The 21,586-nt window shown below is 40.4% G+C and overlaps 1 protein-coding gene across 4 annotated transcripts in view; it reads left to right on the top strand.

Moving 5' to 3' along the window:
• Positions 1–4,191: 4,191 nt before the first annotated feature.
• Positions 4,192–21,586, top strand: part of STK31 (serine/threonine kinase 31) — a 63,845-nt gene continuing 46,450 nt past the window's right edge. Inside the window, exons 1-10 of one of the 4 annotated variants that reach the window (XM_089533072.1) lie at positions 4,192–4,223; positions 10,419–10,560; positions 11,959–12,000; positions 12,080–12,132; positions 12,745–12,843; positions 16,918–16,992; positions 17,870–18,028; positions 18,340–18,692; positions 20,088–20,328; positions 21,381–21,496. In XM_089533072.1, coding sequence (XP_089389198.1) covers positions 11,970–12,000; positions 12,080–12,132; positions 12,745–12,843; positions 16,918–16,992; positions 17,870–18,028; positions 18,340–18,692; positions 20,088–20,328; positions 21,381–21,496 — 1,127 coding nt within the window. In that variant the 5' untranslated portion in view covers positions 4,192–4,223; positions 10,419–10,560; positions 11,959–11,969. Of the gene's footprint in view, positions 4,304–5,155; positions 5,254–5,296; positions 5,316–10,418; positions 10,561–11,958; positions 12,001–12,079; positions 12,133–12,744; positions 12,844–16,917; positions 16,993–17,869; positions 18,029–18,339; positions 18,693–20,087; positions 20,329–21,380; positions 21,497–21,586 lie in introns of those variants that run through there. The other 3 variants (XM_089533070.1, XM_089533071.1, XM_089533073.1) reach the window with 3 other exon arrangements.

Raw genomic sequence — 21,586 nt, 5'->3', positions numbered from 1 at the left:
CAAGCTCCTCTGTTCTCCACTGCTCTGCTCAGGTCCTGTCAATTCATACCCGTGGCCTCCCTAATTGAGTCTCCATCTAGCGAAGGGTCTTCCTCTCTTTCTGCTGTCCTCTGCCTCTCCTGGCATTATTGCATTTTCCAATGAGTCATGCCTTTTCATAATGTAGCCAAAGTATGATAGTCTCAGGGGTTGTGCAGATAGCCCGAAAGAGGTGGCCTTTAGCTGCCTCTTTTACAGCCAGATTGGGGCCACGGCAACCACTCGCCACAGCCCCGATTTGGCCTTTGCAGTGCGCAAAAAGGAGCCACAAAAAGCAGCTTCTTTTTGAGCTCTGAAAAGGGCGCGATAGCCATGGCGGAACGGCTTTACAGTGCTCCTTCAGTGCTGCATTATGAGGACGCAGCACCGGAGGGGTGCTGTGATGCACGTGCTGGGTGGTGCAGTGCACGGTGTCACACTCCCTGCGGGGTGAAGCTGCCCTTTCCAGTCCTTGTCTTCTGGTTTCTTCATTGCAGTCTCCATTCTGATAAATGTTAGCTCCTAGGTACAGGAATTCTTTTACTATTTTGATGTCCTCATCGTCTAGATTGAATGTATGTAGGTCCTTGTTTTCTTTATGTTCAACATTAAGCCTGCCTTTGCGCTTGTGGAAAAATCAGGTAGTGCAATGCACTTAATTTTATCAAGCTGCAAACCTGAAAAGGTCTGGCATCACAACTAATGACATTTCGCAGAATTCCATAGCATAGAGCCATGGCAGTCAAAGTGGTGCCAATCCAGATTATTTCTGCAGTGTGGATGCAACCCAGGCTTTTCTAGCTCCTCCCTTCTCAATGAAATTGAACTGGCCACACTGTCAGTCTGATCTGCCTCACAGAGATTTTGTGAAGAGAAGGAAGAGAGCCTCTGTATGCTGCCTGGAGCTCCCTGTAAAAAATAACATGCATGATAAGATTTCTTTGCATAAACATTAACTTGGCCTCTCCAGGATTCTGTGAACTGTTTGCCCCTCTCCTTGCTCCCATTTGGATTTACAGTTTATCAAAGCATACTGCAACATGTCATAATCTATTTATTGTGCTGATTGATCTTGGTAAATTGGAGGCAGAGCAGAGCAAGACTGAGTCCTGCACTTCCCTCTTCATTAACCCCTATAATTATTCTCTTGCCTTTTCTTTTCTTTGCCTGATTGCAGGTGGAGGAACAAGTTCACTTCTATCTGCTTTGGGAATTAATTAAAGGGCACGGCAAAAATCTCTGAAATAAAATTAATTTAAGAAACATTGAGGGGGGAGCTGTGTTGCCATAATACAAAACAAAACAAAAATCTCTGGACAATCCAAAATCTGTCCTGTGGTATCTCCTTTGTTGGGCCAATTAAGAGGAGTAAAATGCCTCACGTATTGTTAGCTTTCAAAGTTTCATAGGCTCTTCATCAGGCTTGTGTTGCATGTCTTTCTTGAAAAGATTTGTTCAGAGGTTTGCCATGGCCTTCCCCTGAGACTGAGAGCATGCGACTTGCCCATGATCACCCAATGGGTTTCATGCCCAAGCTGAGACTCAAACCCTGGTCTCTAGAGTCATCCAACAAAACTCGGCAGAGATGGCAATACATGCACACAGAGAGCATTATTTTCCCTGTATATGGTTTTTATCCATCTCTTCCTGATGAAGAAAACTGTGAAGCTTCAAAAGCTAGCGTGATGTATTTTACACCTTTTGGTTGCCTCAGCAAAATGTTTACTCGAGAGCTTTTAATTTTGCTAGGTCCCAAATCTTTTTGAAATGAAGGGTAGCTTAGGCACAGTACAGACCACTGAAAAATGGCAGCCTGCTGGCACCTGTTTTTCTGCCAGAGGGAAGCCGCAGCCGCCAAACTGCGTGGCTTCCCTCCGGTGGAAAAAGAACCCGTGAAAAGCAAGTTTGGCGTAACAAGTGCGCCACTGGCACACTTGTTACGTAAGCTCAGTGTTGCACCGTATACAGGGCGCCACCATTATTACACATCCGCGACAAGCTAGGGTTGCAGGGTGTGTGGGCACTCCGTCCTAAGGCAACTCTAGCACGTGACGAGGGCGTCACTGAGGGCCCATATGTACCGGTCCTAAGGCAGGAAGCTTATACATTTTCACTTCTGATGTCTGGACTGCACCTGTATTGCAGATATAATGCAGTTTGACACTGCTTTAACTGCCGTGGCTCAATGTTCTGGAATGCTGGGATTTGTAGTTTGTTTTGGCACCAGAGCTCTCTGACAGAGAAGGCTAAATATCTCACAAAACTACAAATCCAAAAATTCGATAGTATTAATCCATGGTTGTTAAAAGTGGTGTCAAACTGGATTATTTCTGCACTGCAGATGTAGGGCATGACATGAGTGGGAACTATTAAGATCATATCCACGGACTGATGAGATCAGTCCCATGCTTGGTTTTTCGAAGTGAATTCAACTGTGCTTATTTCTTTTTTATAGTTTAAAAAATATTTACTGAATTTGTAAGATGTGATACATCCATCCATCTAATAGACATACAATACATACAACATATAACCATATACACTTACAAATTTAAACCTCAACCTCTTCCACCCATTCATCATTTCTTCCCCTCCTTTGAAAAAACAAGCTATTGACTTCTTGCCTTTCTCAGAATGTATCTTCATAAATTATTCATTAATAACCCTTGTAATATTTTCTTATTTACACTTTAAATGTTTGTAGTTTTACAAGGTCTTTCGTCTTCTCTACCAGAGGGCTGGTGCCTCACAAAAACTACAAATCCCAGGATGCCGTATGATGGAGTCATGGCAGTTCAAGTGATGCCAAACTTCATTATGTCTACAGTGTAGATGCACTGTTAAGTATGCACAAATAGCCACAACTCAGCCCTCTCAATGTATGTTTTCTCTCAGACGTAAATCACTGTATCCCATGAAACATATTCTAGGTACCACTGTTTTGTAGATTTCAAATGTGATTGCATAACACTTTACTGTTTGTTGTCGTTGTGCACTTCCATGCCATTTTTATTGTCCAGTATGTTTTGGTATTTTAACTGTTTTAATATGTACTATTTTTTAAATCAAATAATAATAATAATAATAATAATAATAATAATTTGGTTTGTCTTTTTAAATTTAAGTGTTTTTAAAAACCCAATAAATATCTATTAAAAAGTATGTACTGCTTTTAAGTGCTTACATCTTGCCTTTTATTCTTTTAGTGAACACTGTACTATCTCAATGCTATTTTAATGTGTCCTTCTGCATGTTTTTAATTGCACCATTTTAATTTGTAAGCCACTTTGGTTCAAAACACACTGCAGAAATAATCCACTTTGAGACGGCTTTAACTGCCCTGGCTCAATGCTAGGGCATTCTGGGAAGTGCAGTTTCATGAGACATTTAGCCTCCTCTGTCAGAGAGAGAGCTCAGGTGCCACAATAAACTACAATTCCCAGGATTCCCTAGCACTGAGCCAGGGCAGTTGAGGTGGCCTCAAACTAAATTACTGCTGCTGTGTGTTTTGGACCATAGTGTCCCAATTTTGGGGGGGAAAGCAGACAATAATAATAATAATAATAATAATAATAATAATACCCCTCTAAATATTGGTTTTTATTATTAAATCAACCCCCCTCTGAAGAAACTTGCCAAGAAAGCCCTGTGATAGGGTTCATCTTAGGGTTTCAATAAGTCTATTATTACTGAAACCCTAATATGAACCCTATCACAGGGCTTTCTTGGCAAGTTTCTTCAGAGAGGGGTTGTGACTGCCATCCTCTGAGGCTGAGAGAGTGTGACTTTCCCAAGGTCCCTGCCCACTGTCTATAAAGCATTAAGGTATATCAACATGTCTCTGGATTATAGCTCTGTTTCTGCTGTTGCTGTGTTCCTAAAAACAGTTTCCAACTCAGCTCTCTGACAGAAAAGGCAAAATGTCTCACAAAACTACACTTCCCAGAATTCCCTAGCACTGAGCCAGGCCACTGGCTTGTACCCTTCCCTAGGAACAGTTCTGAAGACCAATAGGCCCTCTTTAGGGAGCTTTGTTACCCTCCCCCTGGGAGACAGCTGAGAAGAATCAGGCAGGAAGTCTGCGCATGCGCACATGTCCGCTCTCCCCCCCGCTAGTCCCGGCTTCCCGGGATTGCCAACTGCGCATGCGTAGAGCGTCGAAGGCGGCGCAGCAGCACATGGGGCGAGCGCTGCAGGCTCCAAGGGTTTGTCTCTTCTTGCCACTTTCCAGGCAGCGAGTGCATTCATCTTATTTCTTTGGGGATTTGGGGCAGAAGGGGAGCAGGTAGTAGGGGTGCTTGCTTTTGTAGCTTTTTTATTAACTGATTTTATCTTTTAGAAACTCTCTTCCCTTTCTAAACAAATAAACTTCCTTTAAAATATAAATATTGTAATAATTTAATACCATTTTTAATGGCCAGTTTTGTAAGTTTAATAATGATAATGATAATGATAATAGGAAGAGAGCAAAAGAGGGAATAGAAATGGTACACAAGCATAAGATGTATTTTCAAAAGCTATAACTTGCAAAGGTCTTTTTCTTTTTAAATGTAATAATAATAATAAGAGGAAGAGAGGAAAAGAGGAAGAGTAGAAATGGTGCAAAACCATGAGGTGCTGCTTTCCTCTGGAGTCTTATTCTTGTTATTCTTATTACATTTATTTGTATTCTGTTTTCCCCCCAAAAAATTGGGATTAAAAAAGCAGCTTACAATTTTTTAAGAAACCAAGTACAGTTAAAAACATACAAAAGTGGGCATTGAAGTAGTATACAGTGGGCTAAATTAAATTAAAATTGGGATTAAATTAGTACAGTGAGCCCTTGGTATCTGCTGGGGTTTGGTTCCTGGACTCCCTATGGATACCAAAGTCTGTGGATGCTCAAGTCCCATTAAATACAATGGCACAGTAAAATAGCGTCCCTTATATAAAATCCAAAATCAAATTTTGGAATTTATAGTTTTTGGAATATTTTCAAACTGTGGATAAAAAAAAACAACAATCAGTGGATATGGATGGCCAGCTGTAGACAATCAGAGAGCTCTGGTGCCACAATAAACTACATTTCCCAGGATTCCCTAGCACCAAGCCAGGGCAGTTAAAGTGGTCACAAATTGGGTTATCTCTGCAGTGTGTTTTGGACCAGAGAGGAGGGCCTCTCCAGATGATCTTAAAACGCTGATGGGCTCAAAGAGGGAGATAGGCCCTTCTTCAGTCCTAGGCCCAAATTCTGGGGTTGGTATTGTTTCTGTCAGTTACAAGTCTTTGAGGCTGTTTCTGGGCAGCAGAGTTTTGTGGTGGGTGGATTGCTTGAACAATACACTTTGCCCCTCCACATTCACTGGGGTTAGGGGCACAGGACACCCCTGAAAATGTGGGGAAACCGCAAATAACAAAGACACTATATTTTTACTTCAGAGAATACCTCACTAGGAATCTCTAGGTCCTCCAGTGCTACTCTGTGGTCAACATTTGACAGACATTGAGCATAGGATTGCGCTGGAGGAGCCACAGAGGCCTAGTGGAGTGTTCTCACTAGGAATCTCTAGGTCCTCCAGTGCTACTCTATGGTCAACATCTGACAGACATTGAGCATAGGATTGCGCTGGAGGAGCCACAGAGGCCTAGTGGAGTGTTCTCTCTAGGAATCTCTAGGTCCTCCAGTGCTACTCTGTGGTCAACATTTGACAGACATTGAGCATAGGATTGCGCTGGAGGAGCCACAGAGGCCTAGTGGAGTGTTCTCACTAGGAATCTCTAGGTCCTCCAGTGCTACTCTATGGTCAACCTCTGACAGACATTGAGCATAGGATTGCGCTGGAGGAGCCACAGAGGCCTAGTGGAGTGTTCTCTCTAGGAATCTCTAGGTCCTCCAGTGCTACTCTATGGTCAACATCTGACAGACATTGAGCATAGGATTGCGCTGGAGGAGCCACAGAGGCCTAGTGGAGTGTTCTCTCTAGGAATCTCTAGGTCCTCCAGTGCTACTCTATGGTCAACATCTGACAGACATTGAGCATAGGATTGCGCTGGAGGAGCCACAGAGGCCTAGTGGAGTGTTCTCTCTAGGAATCTCTAGGTCCTCCAGTGCTACTCTGTGGTCAACATCTGACAGACATTGAGCATAGGATTGCGCTGGAGGAGCCACAGAGGCCTAGTGGAGTGTTCTCTCTAGGAATCTCTAGGTCCTCCAGTGCTACTCTGTGGTCAACATCTGACAGACATTGAGCATAGGATTGCGCTGGAGGAGCCACAGAGGCCTAGTGGAGTGTTCTCTCTAGGAATCTCTAGGTCCTCCAGTGCTACTCTGTGGTCAACATCTGACAGACATTGAGCATAGGATTGCGCTGGAGGAGCCACAGAGGCCTAGTGGAGTGTTCTCTCTAGGAATCTCTAGGTCCTCCAGTGCTACTCTGTGGTCAACATCTGACAGACATTGAGCATAGGATTGCGCTGGAGGAGCCACAGAGGCCTAGTGGAGTGTTCTCTCTAGGAATCTCTAGGTCCTCCAGTGCTACTCTGTGGTCAACATTTGACAGACATTGAGCATAGGATTGCGCTGGAGGAGCCACAGAGGCCTAGTGGAGTGTTCTCACTAGGAATCTCTAGGTCCTCCAGTGCTACTCTATGGTCAACATCTGACAGACATTGAGCATAGGATTGCGCTGGAGGAGCCACAGAGGCCTAGTGGAGTGTTCTCTCTAGGAATCTCTAGGTCCTCCAGTGCTACTCTATGGTCAACATCTGACAGACATTGAGCATAGGATTGCGCTGGAGGAGCCACAGAGGCCTAGTGGAGTGTTCTCTCTAGGAATCTCTAGGTCCTCCAGTGCTACTCTATGGTCAACATCTGACAGACATTGAGCATAGGATTGCGCTGGAGGAGCCACAGAGGCCTAGTGGAGTGTTCTCTCTAGGAATCTCTAGGTCCTCCAGTGCTACTCTATGGTCAACATCTGACAGACATTGAGCATAGGATTGCGCTGGAGGAGCTACAGAGGCTAGTGGAGTGTTCTCTCTAGTAATCTCTAGGTCCTCTAGTGCGACTTTTGGTTAAAGTTGACCATAGAGTTGTGCTGTAGGGCCTAAAAATTCCTAGAGAGAACATATTAATAAAATCCGTGAATAATCAAAGCTGCAAATGTGAAGGGACAAGTGTACATATTGCCACATATATAAAAGATTTACAGTATGTTGTAGAACCTTTTTAATTCCTTAAGGTGCTTCTAGTATAATGTTTCAAGCCAACTAATGTCTGGCAGCCCCACTAGCTGGGTGTGGGTGGTATGGACCTAAAGGGAGGGTGATACCATGGTCCTCAAACACCTACTACTTTTTTGGCAGAAATAGGCTGTGGCATTCATCTGCTTCCCTTTAAAATGCTTTAAAGGATGGTGGGAGTAGGGTGAAGCTTGGTGTGAGGAGAAAGGAGAGGAGCCAGATTTTTTAAAATTCAAATTTCACAATTTTAATTTTTAAAATTTAATTTTAAAATTCTTTTTTACATTTTCTTACATTTTAAAACATCACATTTTAACCAAATCTTCACTATGCATATGTGTAAATACATTTAGGTTGTGTAAATGCTATTATAATTTCAAGGTATAATTTTAATTTTCCTAGTTGCTTATGTCACAACTATTAGCAGTACACTCAGTGCTATATGGGAATTACAATTGATGAGTAACATTAGTGCTAAAAATTGCTAAGGATTCTATATGGTGTGAAACAGGAGGAGGTCAATATGGAGGTGACACCATGAGTTACTGCATTGAGTGATGTCAACCCTAGGGATGCCATTGCTCAGCATGCAGCAAGAATTAGGCAAGCTAATTTTTAATGCATTCGTAGATGAGATAAGATTGTAACGAAAGCTTTCTTTGTCTGCATCTGCAGTGCAGAAATAATCTGGTTTGACACCATTTTAACTGCCATGTCTCAGTGCTATGGAATTCTGGGAACTGTAGTTTGTTGTGGTAAGTCTGGTGGTGTGTTTTGGTGCTGCAACAAACTACAGTTCCTAGAATTCCATAGCATTGATCCATGACAGTTCAAGTGGTGTCAAACCAGATTATTTCTGCAGTATGGATGCAGCCTCTTGTACCCTTTCAGCCTGAAATTAAGGTTTCATTTTACATTTTGCAGCATTTGATCAAAATTTGCGAGTGCTTTCAACTTTAAAAAAGTTTTGGTATATTTGGTAAGCAGAAACTACCATATACCCTTGTTGATCTGGCCTGCGGTTGAAAATAAGTAAATAATAGCACTTCTGATATTGTAAAGTAACTGGCTTTATATTAAAAAAGATGAATTAGATATGGATTTACTGTCAGATTACTGAGTAGTATGCAGTAGGTTAAGGAAGATTTCTAAATACTATTTATTTAAAATTAATCTTTGTCCCCAAATTATACTATAAAGTTTTGGGTAACTAACTTGTGTTTTGAATGAGGAAAGAGTGAATTGTTTTCAGGTCTGGTACTCACATTCTTGAGCTCAGAATTAGTTCTCAGTATATATTTGTTCTTGTTTTTTTTACTTTCATTTTTATTGAATTTACATATATGAAACAATACACAAATCACTCATCATCCCTTCAATCATACATTCCCTCACACATCTATCACAACAACACAGTCATAGAAAACATAGATTCCTAAAACATTATTCTGTTATTCTGTTATGTTTCTTTTTTAACCTTCTTGTTTTTGCCCTATAATTTATTTGTACAGTTCTGTTACTTCACCTTGCTTAATCTTCCATGTGGAATCTAATTTTAACATAATCAATTTACCCTTCAGTATTCCATTCCGCTAATATTATCTACTCCGGGTTTAACTTCAACTGTTTCTGAAGTCTTCCCCCACCCATAGTATGCTAACTTTCTCCTAATGATTCTCAGTATATATTTGACAGAGCCAGTGTGACATAGTGGTTTAAGTGTTGGGCTATGACTCTGGAGACCAGGGTTCGATTCTCCGCTCGGCCATGAAACCCACTGGATGACCTTGGGCAAGCCACACGCTGTCAGCCTCAGGGAATGGCTCCTCCTTGGAACAAATCTTGTCAAGAACGTCCCATGATAGGTTTGCCTTAGGGTGGCCATAAGGTGGAAAGAACTTGAAGGCACACAACAACAACAATAACAGCAACAACATATATTTGGCATTGAGCTCTGATTGGTGGAACTTAAGAGTTTTAGTAAACAACAACATTGTAGATATTACAAAGCTAAAGCTCCCTCCAGGTCTTCTGACATCATCCAGCCTCAGAAGATTTTCATATCAGTGCTTTACCGCTGGTAAAACGCCGGTAAAACGTTTAGGAAGTGTGTGTGTCTGAAAGCCTGAATCATCCACTGGCCTCCAGAGTCCCTGAATCGTTCAGGGAGCAGCCATTTCCCATCAACACAAAGTTTCTGGGAAATGCCTGCTCCACGAATGACTCAGGTACACTAGAGGTGAGCAAATGATTCCCTGATGTTTAGGAAGTGCGTCAGGCTTTCACACATGCACTTCCTAAATGTTTTACCAGCGTTTTACCGGTGTTTTACCCACAGTAAGTGCTGGTATGAAAATCTTCTCAGAGGGAGCGATAGGCAGGCCCAGCTCCATCAGGCCTAGCCTAGAGTAAGAAGAAGGCCCTCCCTCTGTGCCATCTGCCGTGGTCCAGGCTTCAGAAAGAGAGTAGAACCACTGGACGTATTCCCCTTCACTTCCGCCATTCTGCCTTTTGTGTCATGTCTTTTTAGATTGTAAGGCTGAGGGCAGGGAAATGTCTAATTAATTGTGTGTAAGCCACTCTGAGAGCCTTTGTGGCTGAAAAGCAGGGTATAAATACAATAAATAAATTAATATGTGCAATGCAGATTGAAACAGCTTCTCCATGCCCTAAAAGCAATGTTTTGAGGTAATATAGTGGAGTGCATTTCAACTGCTTTGATTTTGTGTATCCGTCATACAAAATACACAAAATAATTTAAGCTGCTGTTGCTGATCGTTATGACATGCTTTATACAGAGTCATGCCATTGGTCTTTTAACCCAGGATTGTCGACTGTGGTTGGTGGCAGACCTTTGTGGTGTCATCTGGAGGTTTTCCAATTCCTGCAGCATGAGATTGTTTCAACTGGAGATGCCAAGAGATGTTGCTGGACTATAGCTGCCCTTAGTCCTAGATGTTAGCTATGTTGGTTGGGTCCCATCGGAGCTGTAGTGCAACAGTATCGGGCGGATTTAGTATAAATCTCCTGTTTGGAGAGCAGGGAATCTGTAGTCACTACATCTAGAGGGCACCCTACTGGGGAAAGCTGATTACTATTGTACCTTTTCAGTATTCGAGTGCTTATCTTGCAACTACTTCCAGCAGCTCTGTGAAGCAGCTTTTTCCATATTGCTACAGGATTGGTGTGTGGCTGAGAGGTTTAAGCCACTGTCCTTGGACCACAGTGAATTTAAGGGGAGCTGAATCTGTGTTGCACGTAATACTCATCCAGTGGAGTGAACTTGTGGGATTGAGTGTTGGCTGAGGAGAAGGGGCAAAGGTAAGCCTCCATATATTACTCTCAGGATGTATTGTCCTGCCATTTGCAGGCTAGATTTGTTCCACTTTACGTGGTAAAACATTGTTCTAATTGAAATCAGTGGGACTTCATTTAATCACGATGATTAAACATGATGAAATTTCACAGCGATTTCAATGGGACATGTGTGCATGGGTCTGGGAATAAGGAGGGATGGAGAATTTGAGCCTCCACTGAAATAATCAGGCACTAGGGATCAGAACCATCGAGGCTGAACCACTGAGAAGTGTCCTAGTTTATAGCCATCTTTGCATTTGCTTAATTGGGTCTTATGTATCTTCTCCTTTATGTGGTATGTTTATTTTACACTTCAAATAATATTACATTTCAAATGATTTTATAATATTTCATCTATTTTGCCATTGTCTTCCTGGTATCATTTGAAATGTAAAATGATAGTCATATTGTTAGTTCTTTTAGCAGTTGTTCTTCTTCAGTGTGTTCTTTGTTTTTATTATTTTTAAAAAACACGAATGACAGTATGCAAAATTTGGTGCTTTTCTTCCTAAACTGAGACCTAAGAGTGTTCACAAGATTGGCAGAAAAACAAAAAACAATCTATAGATAAAAGTGCATGCACGCACACCTATGCACCATACACATACATACACACACACACACACACGCTGAATCACAACTACATTAAAACCATGACTATAAGAAAAATCCATTGTCTACTTATTGAAGACCTTGTTCTCTGCAAGTAACGAATTGCCAAAGGTTTAACTGCCAGGGGAAAAACAACAGGGAAGGCAGTTTTCACAACATGAGAACAACCACAGAGAAAGCCAAATGTGTCTATGAGGATAATGGGACTGAGCAGAGAGCCTCATCTGAAATGTCCAAACCCATTCCAGGTTTGCATGAGAATGTTTTGCAAGCAGTTGACAACTTTGACAAGTACTCCCTGAGCTGGAAGGAACTAGGGTGATTGCTTAGGGAATAGGGGAATGTTGGCCCTTAGATTATACCCGAGAGAAAGTGGCTTCTGATAGTAGAAAGCTTTCTTACTTCTGTCCCTAAAAGCTGAACAGAGGCTGTGTTAGTAACTCCCTCATCTAGGGTCCCATACTGGAAGAAAGCCAGGATGATAAATAAATAAGTTAATAAATATTCATGTATTAAACTGTGCTGTTTAATAAGTAGGGCCAGATAGCACCAGAAGTTTTTGTCCCTGGAAGTGCAGCTTTTGTTCATCCCAGAAACTGAACAGTCTTTACTCGTGTCTTCCAGCAGCCTCTGAAATTTGATGAAGGTGTTAGGATGGGCTGGAGCTGATGCTTCCCAACATATTGGCACTTTACTCAAACCATAGGATTTATAAATTGCTGTTCTGACTTGGTTTATTTTGTGTTTTAGGTTCTGCCGGTATGGCGGCGGATTCAGCATGCAACAATAAAGGTACACGTGCAGAGAGAATAGTATTTTATTTTCTGAGTGTTGAAATCATTAGTTAACTCCAATTCTTTTTTGCCCACAGTTGAAAGTGTAATAGGCTGTCATGTTGAAGATGCCATAACATTTTGGGCACAGGTAAGGCCAGGATAATGGAGTACAGTGAAATGGCTTTCTGAATAAAAGTGGGATTGGGTTGATTCAAGCCCAGGAGGTATGATCCAAAAAAGAATCGTTCTTCATGTTTAAACTTCCTCCTCCTCCTCCTCCTCTTCTTCTTCTTCTTAACCCTTATTTATGAAGTGCTGTAAATTTACACAGTGCTGTACATACAATCTTTTTAATTAGACGGTTCCCTGCCCTCGGGCTTACAATCTAAAAAGACATGACACAAAAGGAGAAGAGAGTGGTGGAGGGAAAGAGTAAGAGGTCCAGCAGTTCCTCTCTACCTCCAAGGCCTGGACCAAGGCAGATGGACTGGAGGGAGGGCTTGGCTTCATAATGGATGGTTAATCTTCTTCCAGGGAAAATACATACTCTCAAGTAGGATAGTACATATACAGTACATAGCAATACAGGAAATGGTTCGATAAACAACCATAAACTTGATATAAGCATGTTTTTGGCTATAGTTTTATGAACACTTTTGAAATGTGTAGCACTTTTGTATGGGCAGTGCATTCTTTAGGTTATCTGTGTAAAAAAAACTTTCTTGTGAGTATTGACTAACTTCAACTTGTGCTGTTTTAGAACATTAATAAACATAATGATATGTTGAAGATCAGCTGTGCTCTAGCTAGAGCCTGTCCTCAAGGGAGCCCAGTTTTTGGCAATCCTGATCTTGCAAAGGTAGGGTGTGTGTTTCTATGTTTATGCAAATATAATAGTTAATTTTGTGCATGCAGCTCTCTTTTTCACCCACTTTATCGTCACAAAAACTTTGTGAGGCAGGGAATTTCATGCCTTAATGGAGACTTGAATCTGACTGTCCCACATTCCAGTCATCATAGTCTAGTGCAGGATTTCTTAAACAGAGTGCCACCAGAGGTCACTAGAGGTTCTGTGAGAGATTGTGACTGAAACAAATGAAACTTTTAAATTTTTTGGAGTTTTAAATATAATATTTTTTGTGCAGGGAGACCTGAAGACCTGAAAAATATTTCAAGAGTTCCTCCAGGGTAGAAAAGGTTGAGAATTGCTGCTCTGCACTTCTTAGAGTGCAAATTTTGAAAGTTTATTTGAATTAAATTGTGTGTGTGTGTGTGTTTGGTCAGGTGCTGCAGTGTTTTACATCTTAGTGCCATGATTTTCACTGGGTGGAAGGAAATAACATAATGGGTAATGCAGTGAAGCAGTTACTGTAAGAAAATGGTTATCGCACAGCTGGTATGATAAAGTAGCAGAGGCTGGCTTGGGCTGAAACACCAAGGTCATCCAGCTAGGAAATAACTGATTAAAGAACACAGAGGGGTGATGTGGGAAACTCAGATTGTTTTGAGTTGGCAACAAATGAATAATGAGCCTGCTCAGATTTTAAAATTATATGTAGTTTCATTAGGGATTACTAATGCTTGCTGTTTAGAGTCTCTGGTGTGGAACTATAGTTACTGTATAAAGGTTTACTGAGATCCAAAACACACTGCAAAAATAATCCAGTTTGAGATCGCTTTAACTTTCCTGGCTCAATACTAGGAAATTCTGGGAACTGTAGTTTTCTGAGACATTTATCCTCCTGTGTCAGAGAGCTCTGGTGCCACAATTAACTACAGTTCCCATGATTCCGTAGCACTGAGCCAGGGCAGTTAAAGTGGTCTCAAACTGATTATTTCTGCAGTGTGTTTTGGACCTGAGTTTTAGCAACTGAATTTTTGAACTTGATTAATTGCCAGATTTGACACTTTGATTTCTTCCATATGAAAACCCTATCTGGTACTTCAGCTTTCAGAATGGCAGATAGTATGGTGTGCTTCCTGAGGCAAATATGACATTCCATTGGGCTTGGGCACAACTCACAAAGAAGTGGCCATAGCCCTGCATTTGTCTTTCTACCTTCTTTGATCGGAAAACTATTCTTGCTATGTTTAGGGATGCTCGCTGAGCATGGAAATGAAAGTACCAAAGATAGCTATGGCTACTGCTGCTGCTGTATCTGAAACGGCTCTCGTCATAGAGCAAGGGAACAGAAAGGATAGTAAGGCTATATGTACACATCCAGCTCTTGTGTTGTATTGTTTGAATATCATATAATCTCAGTGGGTGAATATCTCAGATCTGACACTGAAAGAAAAACAATGCATAAAATGTTCTTTGAGGAACAAGTACAATAAATCATCCTGAGCTAACAGCCTTTGAAATTGCGGCTTTCAGAAAGTGATCATATTAAGGGGTAGCCCAGTTGGCCATGCAGCAAAATACAACAGAATTCAAAATCCACAAAAGAGTGAGACCCTTGTTGGTCAACCAAAATGCAGAAAATACATCATACAAACTTTTGAAGCTTCACTGGCTTCTTCATCATGCAAAGATGTTAAAAATCATACAGGAGAAAAAAAAGTGACAGTGTTAGAGTCACAGGCCTGCATTTTGTCTCAGATATTATTTCTGTTCTCAGTTAAGATGGCCTATAAGGATATCAATGCTGTTACCTGCCTCGATCCTCAAACGGGAGAGGCTGGATACAAATAAATATTTCATTATTATCAATGCAGGCACGGGCCACTCCCTTTCATTTCAACTTCATTAGCAACAGAAAAGTAACATTCTTTGAGATCTAAGTTGGCCCTGTCCTGTGCAAAGTGAATTGCCTCTTTCTTAGGCAGAGAACATTGAATTTTTTAGGAAGTCACTGTTACATCTGGAAAAACTTGTTGGTGCTGTACATTTACTGATAGAAGCATTTGAGGATTAGAATTCACCTCCTGTTTTATGAGAAAGAGCTGTATTTTTTTCTTTTTTGCACACTGTTCATATGAAGGTTATAACTTAACACACAAAAGGCATCTTCATAAGTAACAGCTTTGCATACTTCAGAATTTGAGTAAGTACTGTGCTGTGGGAACAAGATTTCAAAGGTACAGAGAAAGCATTTCAACCCCTGTTGGGACTATAAAAGTTGGGGAGAGGAACTGAAATATTTTAACTTACTTAATAAGATGTATTCTTTATAAAGTAGCACTTCATATTGTACAATTACTGTATATACTTGACTATAGTTGGTCTCATGTATAAATCAAGAGCAAGTTTTGGGGCCAAAATTATGGATTTTGATATGACCCCTGGATAGGTTGAAGGAAAAACTTAGGGGCATATAACAAAGGATCTAATGAATAAAGCGATGGAAAACGATGCCAAAAAATTTACAAAATTCCTGTTTGTGCTCATACTACATGGATGAGAGAGATTGGGGAGGGGGTTCAATGCTTCCAGGACAGATTACACTCTTGCCTTTTGCCAAGAAATGGTTCCTTTTAAAAAGAATATTAAAGTATAGTACTTATAGTGACCTATGGCTAAGTTGACTCAGGGTTTTTTTGGTCAGTTTTTTTGACTAAAATTTCTAGACTTATACGTGAGTATATACAGTAGGTGTATTTGCAAAATTTATAGAGCCTACCTCCTTAAATGTTACAGATAGATGTGGTAGTTTCTGCCCATTGTTGGAACATAGGACTAGGTTAGAAGGACAAGAGATGTAGGATGCTTGCTTCTAGAATCTCCAAAATATGTCAGAGACAGGGCTGAGTAAGCCACTTTTTATTCCAAACTGGAATTACATTATCTGATGAAGTGTAGATTGTGTTATGTTTAATTCTTCATAATGTCTCTCTTGACACATGAAAATTCCAAGTGTCCAATTCAGTCTAAAGGAAAACATTTCATAGAAAATGCAGGAAGTATTTCATAGGAGATATGCCCTTGGAATTTCCTCACATCTCCAGTTTATGGTGGAAAAATTTCGGGCATAGGAGAGGAATTCTTTCTTGCCTTGCACATCTCTTCTTTGATTTTCATGAGTGGCTTTCTACCTGATATGAGGGAGAAAAAAACCATTCAAGAAACATAGGTGTGAATCCCCCATGGATGTTTCAGATTCCTTGTAAGATTCTTTAGGTACCACACTAAGACATTGGAAAATGGAAAAACAAAGACCATATTGTGTTACCTGGAGAACATAGAGCCCTTCAGATGATTCTGCACTGCAACTTCCATCAGCCTTAGCCAGCATAGTCAAGGGATGTTGAAAATTTTGGTCAAGATGTTTTCTAGCCCTGGCCAATTAAATTATTCCCAAGATAAATAGTAGGCATTCTTGGTTGATGTTCACATTTTTGAATGTGATTTTTTTTTACTTGTTCTGTTATGATAGTAGCCTCTTCTTTTTTTGGAACACAATATCAGATTGCTCTTACATAATGTACATAGATGTACTCTGTCAAATGCAGATGAAACTGGAAACATTCAGTAAACCCTGAGGTAAAGGAGAGACAGCATCTCAGGATATAAAAATAGGTTTATTCCAAAAGATAGCCCAGTGAATTTTGTCCAAGCAAAAATTGTATGGCTATCTTCAGGGGAAAGCTATTTGAAAACTGACCTGTGGGTGTTTTGTTCTAAATCAGTGAACCTTCTTTTTTCATCCCGTGACTCCATCTTTCTTTTACCTCATGTAAACTTTACTAGCAGTGTGTAGATGCAACTTTCTCATGAGTCAGCTGCATAATTTTACACAAATAGAGCTGTTCAAAAATGAATCTCTGCTTTAAACAGTGGCTTTATGCTTGTATAAGAAATAGGATGTAGATAGGTTGACTTCCAGGTATAGAGAGTTTTATAAATCACTAAATTATAAACTTGGGGGAAATAGATTCATTAAAAAAATACTTGCAGATTTCTAAAATGACCTGAATTTATTTTGATCTGCAGATCTATGGAGGATGCTTTTCTGAAGATAAATGCTGGTATAGATGTAAAGTACTGCAGATTATCAATGATGAAAAGGCAAGAAACACCTTCTGAATGAAAAGCTATGTGGCTTGATTTTCTTTATAACTGTAGAAATATAATCTGTATAAAAGGGACTGATAAGGTTTATTTTTTTAAACATTTCTCTTTGGAAGTTGCAGAGCTTTTAATTTGAAATCATAGTTGATAATGTCATTCATGCTGATGTTTTCAATTTGCTTTGTCCTTGTTGCAGCACTGTATTTTTAAACTTACTATCTGAATTTGAATAAATAGAGTGCAGACCCTGTAAATAAAAACACAGAATTAGCATCTACCCCTTTGACAGATTACTTTTGGCTTTAATGGCTGGGTTTGAGCACAGATACATTATTTTTACTAAAAAGGAAAAGATAGTTGTGTTGGTTCATGAAGAAGCAAAAAACCCTCTTAAAGTTGGGTGATATGTGTATTGAGACCAACCAAATATTGAAAAAGAATGTACAAACTTATTCAGAGGTGTTTCACACACAAAAAAAAAATGGAATTGGGATGTGAAAAAAACCTTCACAAAATTAATTCATATGCATACCCCCATTTCTCAAAACATCAAGCCTGGCAGTTACTGATTTCTGTCTGTTTTTTTTTTTTTTTTTTTTTGGCAAAGAGATTCTCAAGTAGATAAAGAGCAGATGTAGGCACACACAGATATGTACATATATTCTTATATGTCTTGCTTTATATCATTAGATGTCAGGATGGTGTCTTTATATTAACAGATCATTCATGACAGGATGTACTTTCCTAATCCTTACTATAGTTCTTACTTGGGAGTGTCCTATTCAACTCAGTGGGATTTACTTTTGTGTAGACATTGGATTTCACTAGCATATAATTTCAGTAGGCCATTGGTTTTTACTTTTTATTGTTACAGTGCCAGGTATTATATATTGACTATGGAAACTCTGAGCTTCTCAGTCGATCAGAAATAGTCGAGATTCCAGCAGACTTGCAGTTTCCTAGTTTGGCAACGAAGTACAGATTATGGGGATTACAGATTTCTGTGAAACAAGATTTAAATCAGTTTGACAAGGTAAGTGAGACATCTCACATATGTGGCAATTGCATGATCAAGCAATTGCCATTATTGGAGGGAGAGTGTAGATGTTTATATTTGAAACCAGGAAGAAGAAAATTACCTTGATTTCAAGGGGGGGAAATGGGGCACAGGCGCACACCATCATTCAAACCAATGGGGCTTGAATATAGAAGAGTTTCCTTTTTCACAGGAAGATTGGAATGGATCCCCGCAAAAAAGGAGAGGTGACTTTATTTAGCTTTTGTATCTGGAATCAGTATTATTCTTGGAACAATCTTCTAATGCTTTTACAACTTATTTTACAGGGCCGGAGTTTTCTGAACAGCTTGATTTTTGAAAAAGAGATGAAGATAAGATATAAGTCCACTTCTCAAGATGGTGCCCTTGTGGTCCAGGCAGAGTGTGGCTTATTGGATGTTGGGGAAGAAATGGCTAAGAAAGGATTTGCTGATAGGTACATATTTCCCCCAAACAGTGATGCAGAAAATGGTTCTTCTTTGTACCAGGCCAAGATGAATGCCAGTACTCCAGCTTTGATGTGGGCAGCCAGAAGTGGACTCTCAGCCAACAGGAATGTAATAGGAGGCATTAGTGATCGTGCTGTGTCTCCAAGTGGAAGGAATGAAAACAATACTTCACACCGTGTGCCATTGATGAAGTAAGTGGGAAACAGGCAAAAAATATTTTCTGAGGAGTGCGCATTCTATATGATGGATGCCTTTATGGCGTGGTGGGATTGACCTACTGTGAAATCCTGACCAAATTGTAGGATGTTCTTCTTTAATCTCCCTATATCAGGAGTCTACAATGCTCGATGCTTTTGTTTGGACTGTAACTTCCACCTATTCAAGCCAGCATAGCCAGCATAGCCTTGTGTGAGTTTCCCTCAAAAGACCTCTGAAGTGCCACACTTGCCTTATATGTTGGGGTGGTGATTAGCTCCTGTGCATAAGTCAGAAAGCACTTTATTATTTGTTTCTTCATATAATGAAGCCTGGCACTGAAAATTGGTTGTTCTGGTGTGTCCTAGTGTTCCATCTTTCATTAGATCTTGATGTGAAGTCTTTTCCTATGCTATGCTAGGCTATAGTTGGGCTAAATCCATTTGTTACCTCCAGCTAGGCAAGATTCGTTGAATGAATGGTTTACTTGGTAAGTCAACACTCAGGTAAGTTCCACTGGTTCTCTGGACCCCCTCTAGTTGAATCTAACAGTTATATTCAGTCCATTAATTGCTATTGCTTTTTGTAACTTAGCCTGCCTCCAGGTGTGCTCCCATCTGAAGATGAAGTCCAAAACAAAAAGAATTCTTTCCCACAGAGACCCAATACTTGCTACTTATAGTGCTTGTAAGCCATAGTGTGAGCCCACTTTACTGACTACTTCACCCCTACGTATAGTTTCCCAAGTTGAAGAGTATCCCTCAGTGTAAGGCCACTTGCTTCCCTTAGACTAGCTCCCAGATGTAGTTGGCCTTAAGATGCCACAAGATTGAAGGATGGCCATCAGAGGAAGTATGCCCTCTCATGTGCCTCCTTAAACAACTACATACTGTCCTCCTAGGATAGTAGTGGTGGAGGTGGTGCGTGGTAGTTTAAAATACTATGGTATCAAATTCTTACACCCTACCATTGATATCACAGCAACAGTCGATTGAATCAGAAATGTGGATTTGTTTAACATGATTCTTCTAATTTGTGTTGTTCCTTAAACCGTGGAACACAGCAACTTTCTCTTGGGATTTAGGCTGCTACTGATGGGGCTATACGTCTGAGGGTTCACATAAATGTAAGGTGATGGCACATAGGAAAAGGGACTGAAGCCATCTTCACGTTTGTATGCAAAACTGCAGTTCCTCAAGCTCAAAGTTGTATTGTGTAGGAAAGTCTTTACTGTTTGAATCTACTGGATGTACAGTCCGACCTCAGTTCTGTGAAGTGCATGATGATTTACAGTTAAAAGCCAATTGTAACCCATCTGAGTGGTCTTGGACAGATAATAATTTTAAACCTACTGTTAAAATTTATTGGTGAATCTTGCCTTTGTTTTTCAGCCGGGAGAAAATGGTGGGTTGTGATTTAAGAAGAGTGTCAAACATTAGCCTGGACAAAATCAAACAAAATCAGAAAATGATAGAGGAGAATGAAAAGCTAAAAGAGGAGAATGAAAAGCTAAAAAAGGGGAATGAAAAGCTAAAAGAGGAGAAAGAGGCCTTCAAAGAGGAAAACAAAAATTTTCTCCATCAGCGTGAAGAGCTGGAGTCAAAGATTCAGAAGCTTACTCATGATTTAGAGGTACAGGGCTGCAAAAGTTATTTAACTGGTAGACTAATGAGCCTGCCTAAGTACCTAAAGGTGCCAGATCCTGTCTGATCTTGGAAGTTAAGCAGGATCAGCCCTGGTTAGTACTTGGATGACAGACCACCAGTGAATACTAGATGCAGTAGTTTATATTTCAGAGGAAGGAACTGGCAATACTACCTCTGAGTATTCTTTGCCTCAGAAAACTCAATGAAATTCATGGAATCACATGAGGTGACAGGTGACTTGAAGGCACACACACACAAACACTTTCATTAGTGACATGGTGTCTCCTATTCCTGATGGAATTAGTGTGCAGAAGTTCTCTTTCTTCCTTCCTGTTAAAGATGATAGTGAATGATCTGTATGATTTCTCTTACTCAATTACTGCCTTCAGCCAAGTGTGGGATTGGCTAGATGAAATAAGTGGTAAAGGCAGCTGCTTGAGACAATTCCAGGGGTCTCTGACTGACTGGAAGGGAAAAAAACCCTATGGGCAACCTTCTCCAACCATATACCCTCTAGATGTTTTGCTCCTGTTACTGCCAGTAAACATGGCCATTGGACATGGCATCTGGGAGTGATGGAAGCTGGTCCAGCACATCTGAAGGGTACCTGTTTAGATTAGCCTGCTTAAAGAGGAGCAAAACTGCCTTGCAGACCTGTGGGCCAACACAGCTGGTCTACATGGTGGCAATTTAGTACCTTTTTTGTAATGTTCTCCCTCATTCTACAGAGGAATGAAGCTAGTGTGAGAGTGAGAGAGAGGATAGAAATGCATTAACAACAAGCTGTGGTTTAGGCAGGTTTGTCCTAATTGTCTGTCTGTCTGGTTCAAATCTAGTGCTGGTAATTCTGAGTTCCTTGGACATGCATCAGTATAACTGTTTGTAATATGTACCGAAAGTCAGTTTTTCCTCTATCACATTCTCTTAGGTCCAAATGTATGTATGGGTATTTTCAAGATGGCATCTTTAGCTTTGCTTCAGTGGTTAACAGAAACTCTAATATTAGCAGACAGAGACTTTTATTCTTATCCATTGCAGGAAGAGAAGAAAGCTTACAAGGAAAACCTAGCTTACCTAGAAAACGTTCTGCCTACATATGTAGGAACTACAGTGAAAAATTTGGCTGCCAGGTTTGAGAAATTGAAGGAAGCAAGGTATGTTGTGAATGCTATTAAACTGAACTATTTTTCCAGCAAGGGGTTCCTAGTGTGGTGATTCACATTAGCTCATTTTTTTAAAGAGAC

This window comes from Sceloporus occidentalis, unplaced genomic scaffold (assembly GCF_023333645.1).
Source record: "Sceloporus occidentalis isolate IW3139 unplaced genomic scaffold, rSceOcc1.0.p SCAF_7, whole genome shotgun sequence".
Classification (NCBI taxonomy): Eukaryota; Metazoa; Chordata; class Lepidosauria; order Squamata; family Phrynosomatidae; genus Sceloporus; species Sceloporus occidentalis.
The sequence above is the reverse complement of the archived record's forward strand: the minus strand, read 5'-3'. Positions and strand labels throughout refer to the sequence as shown.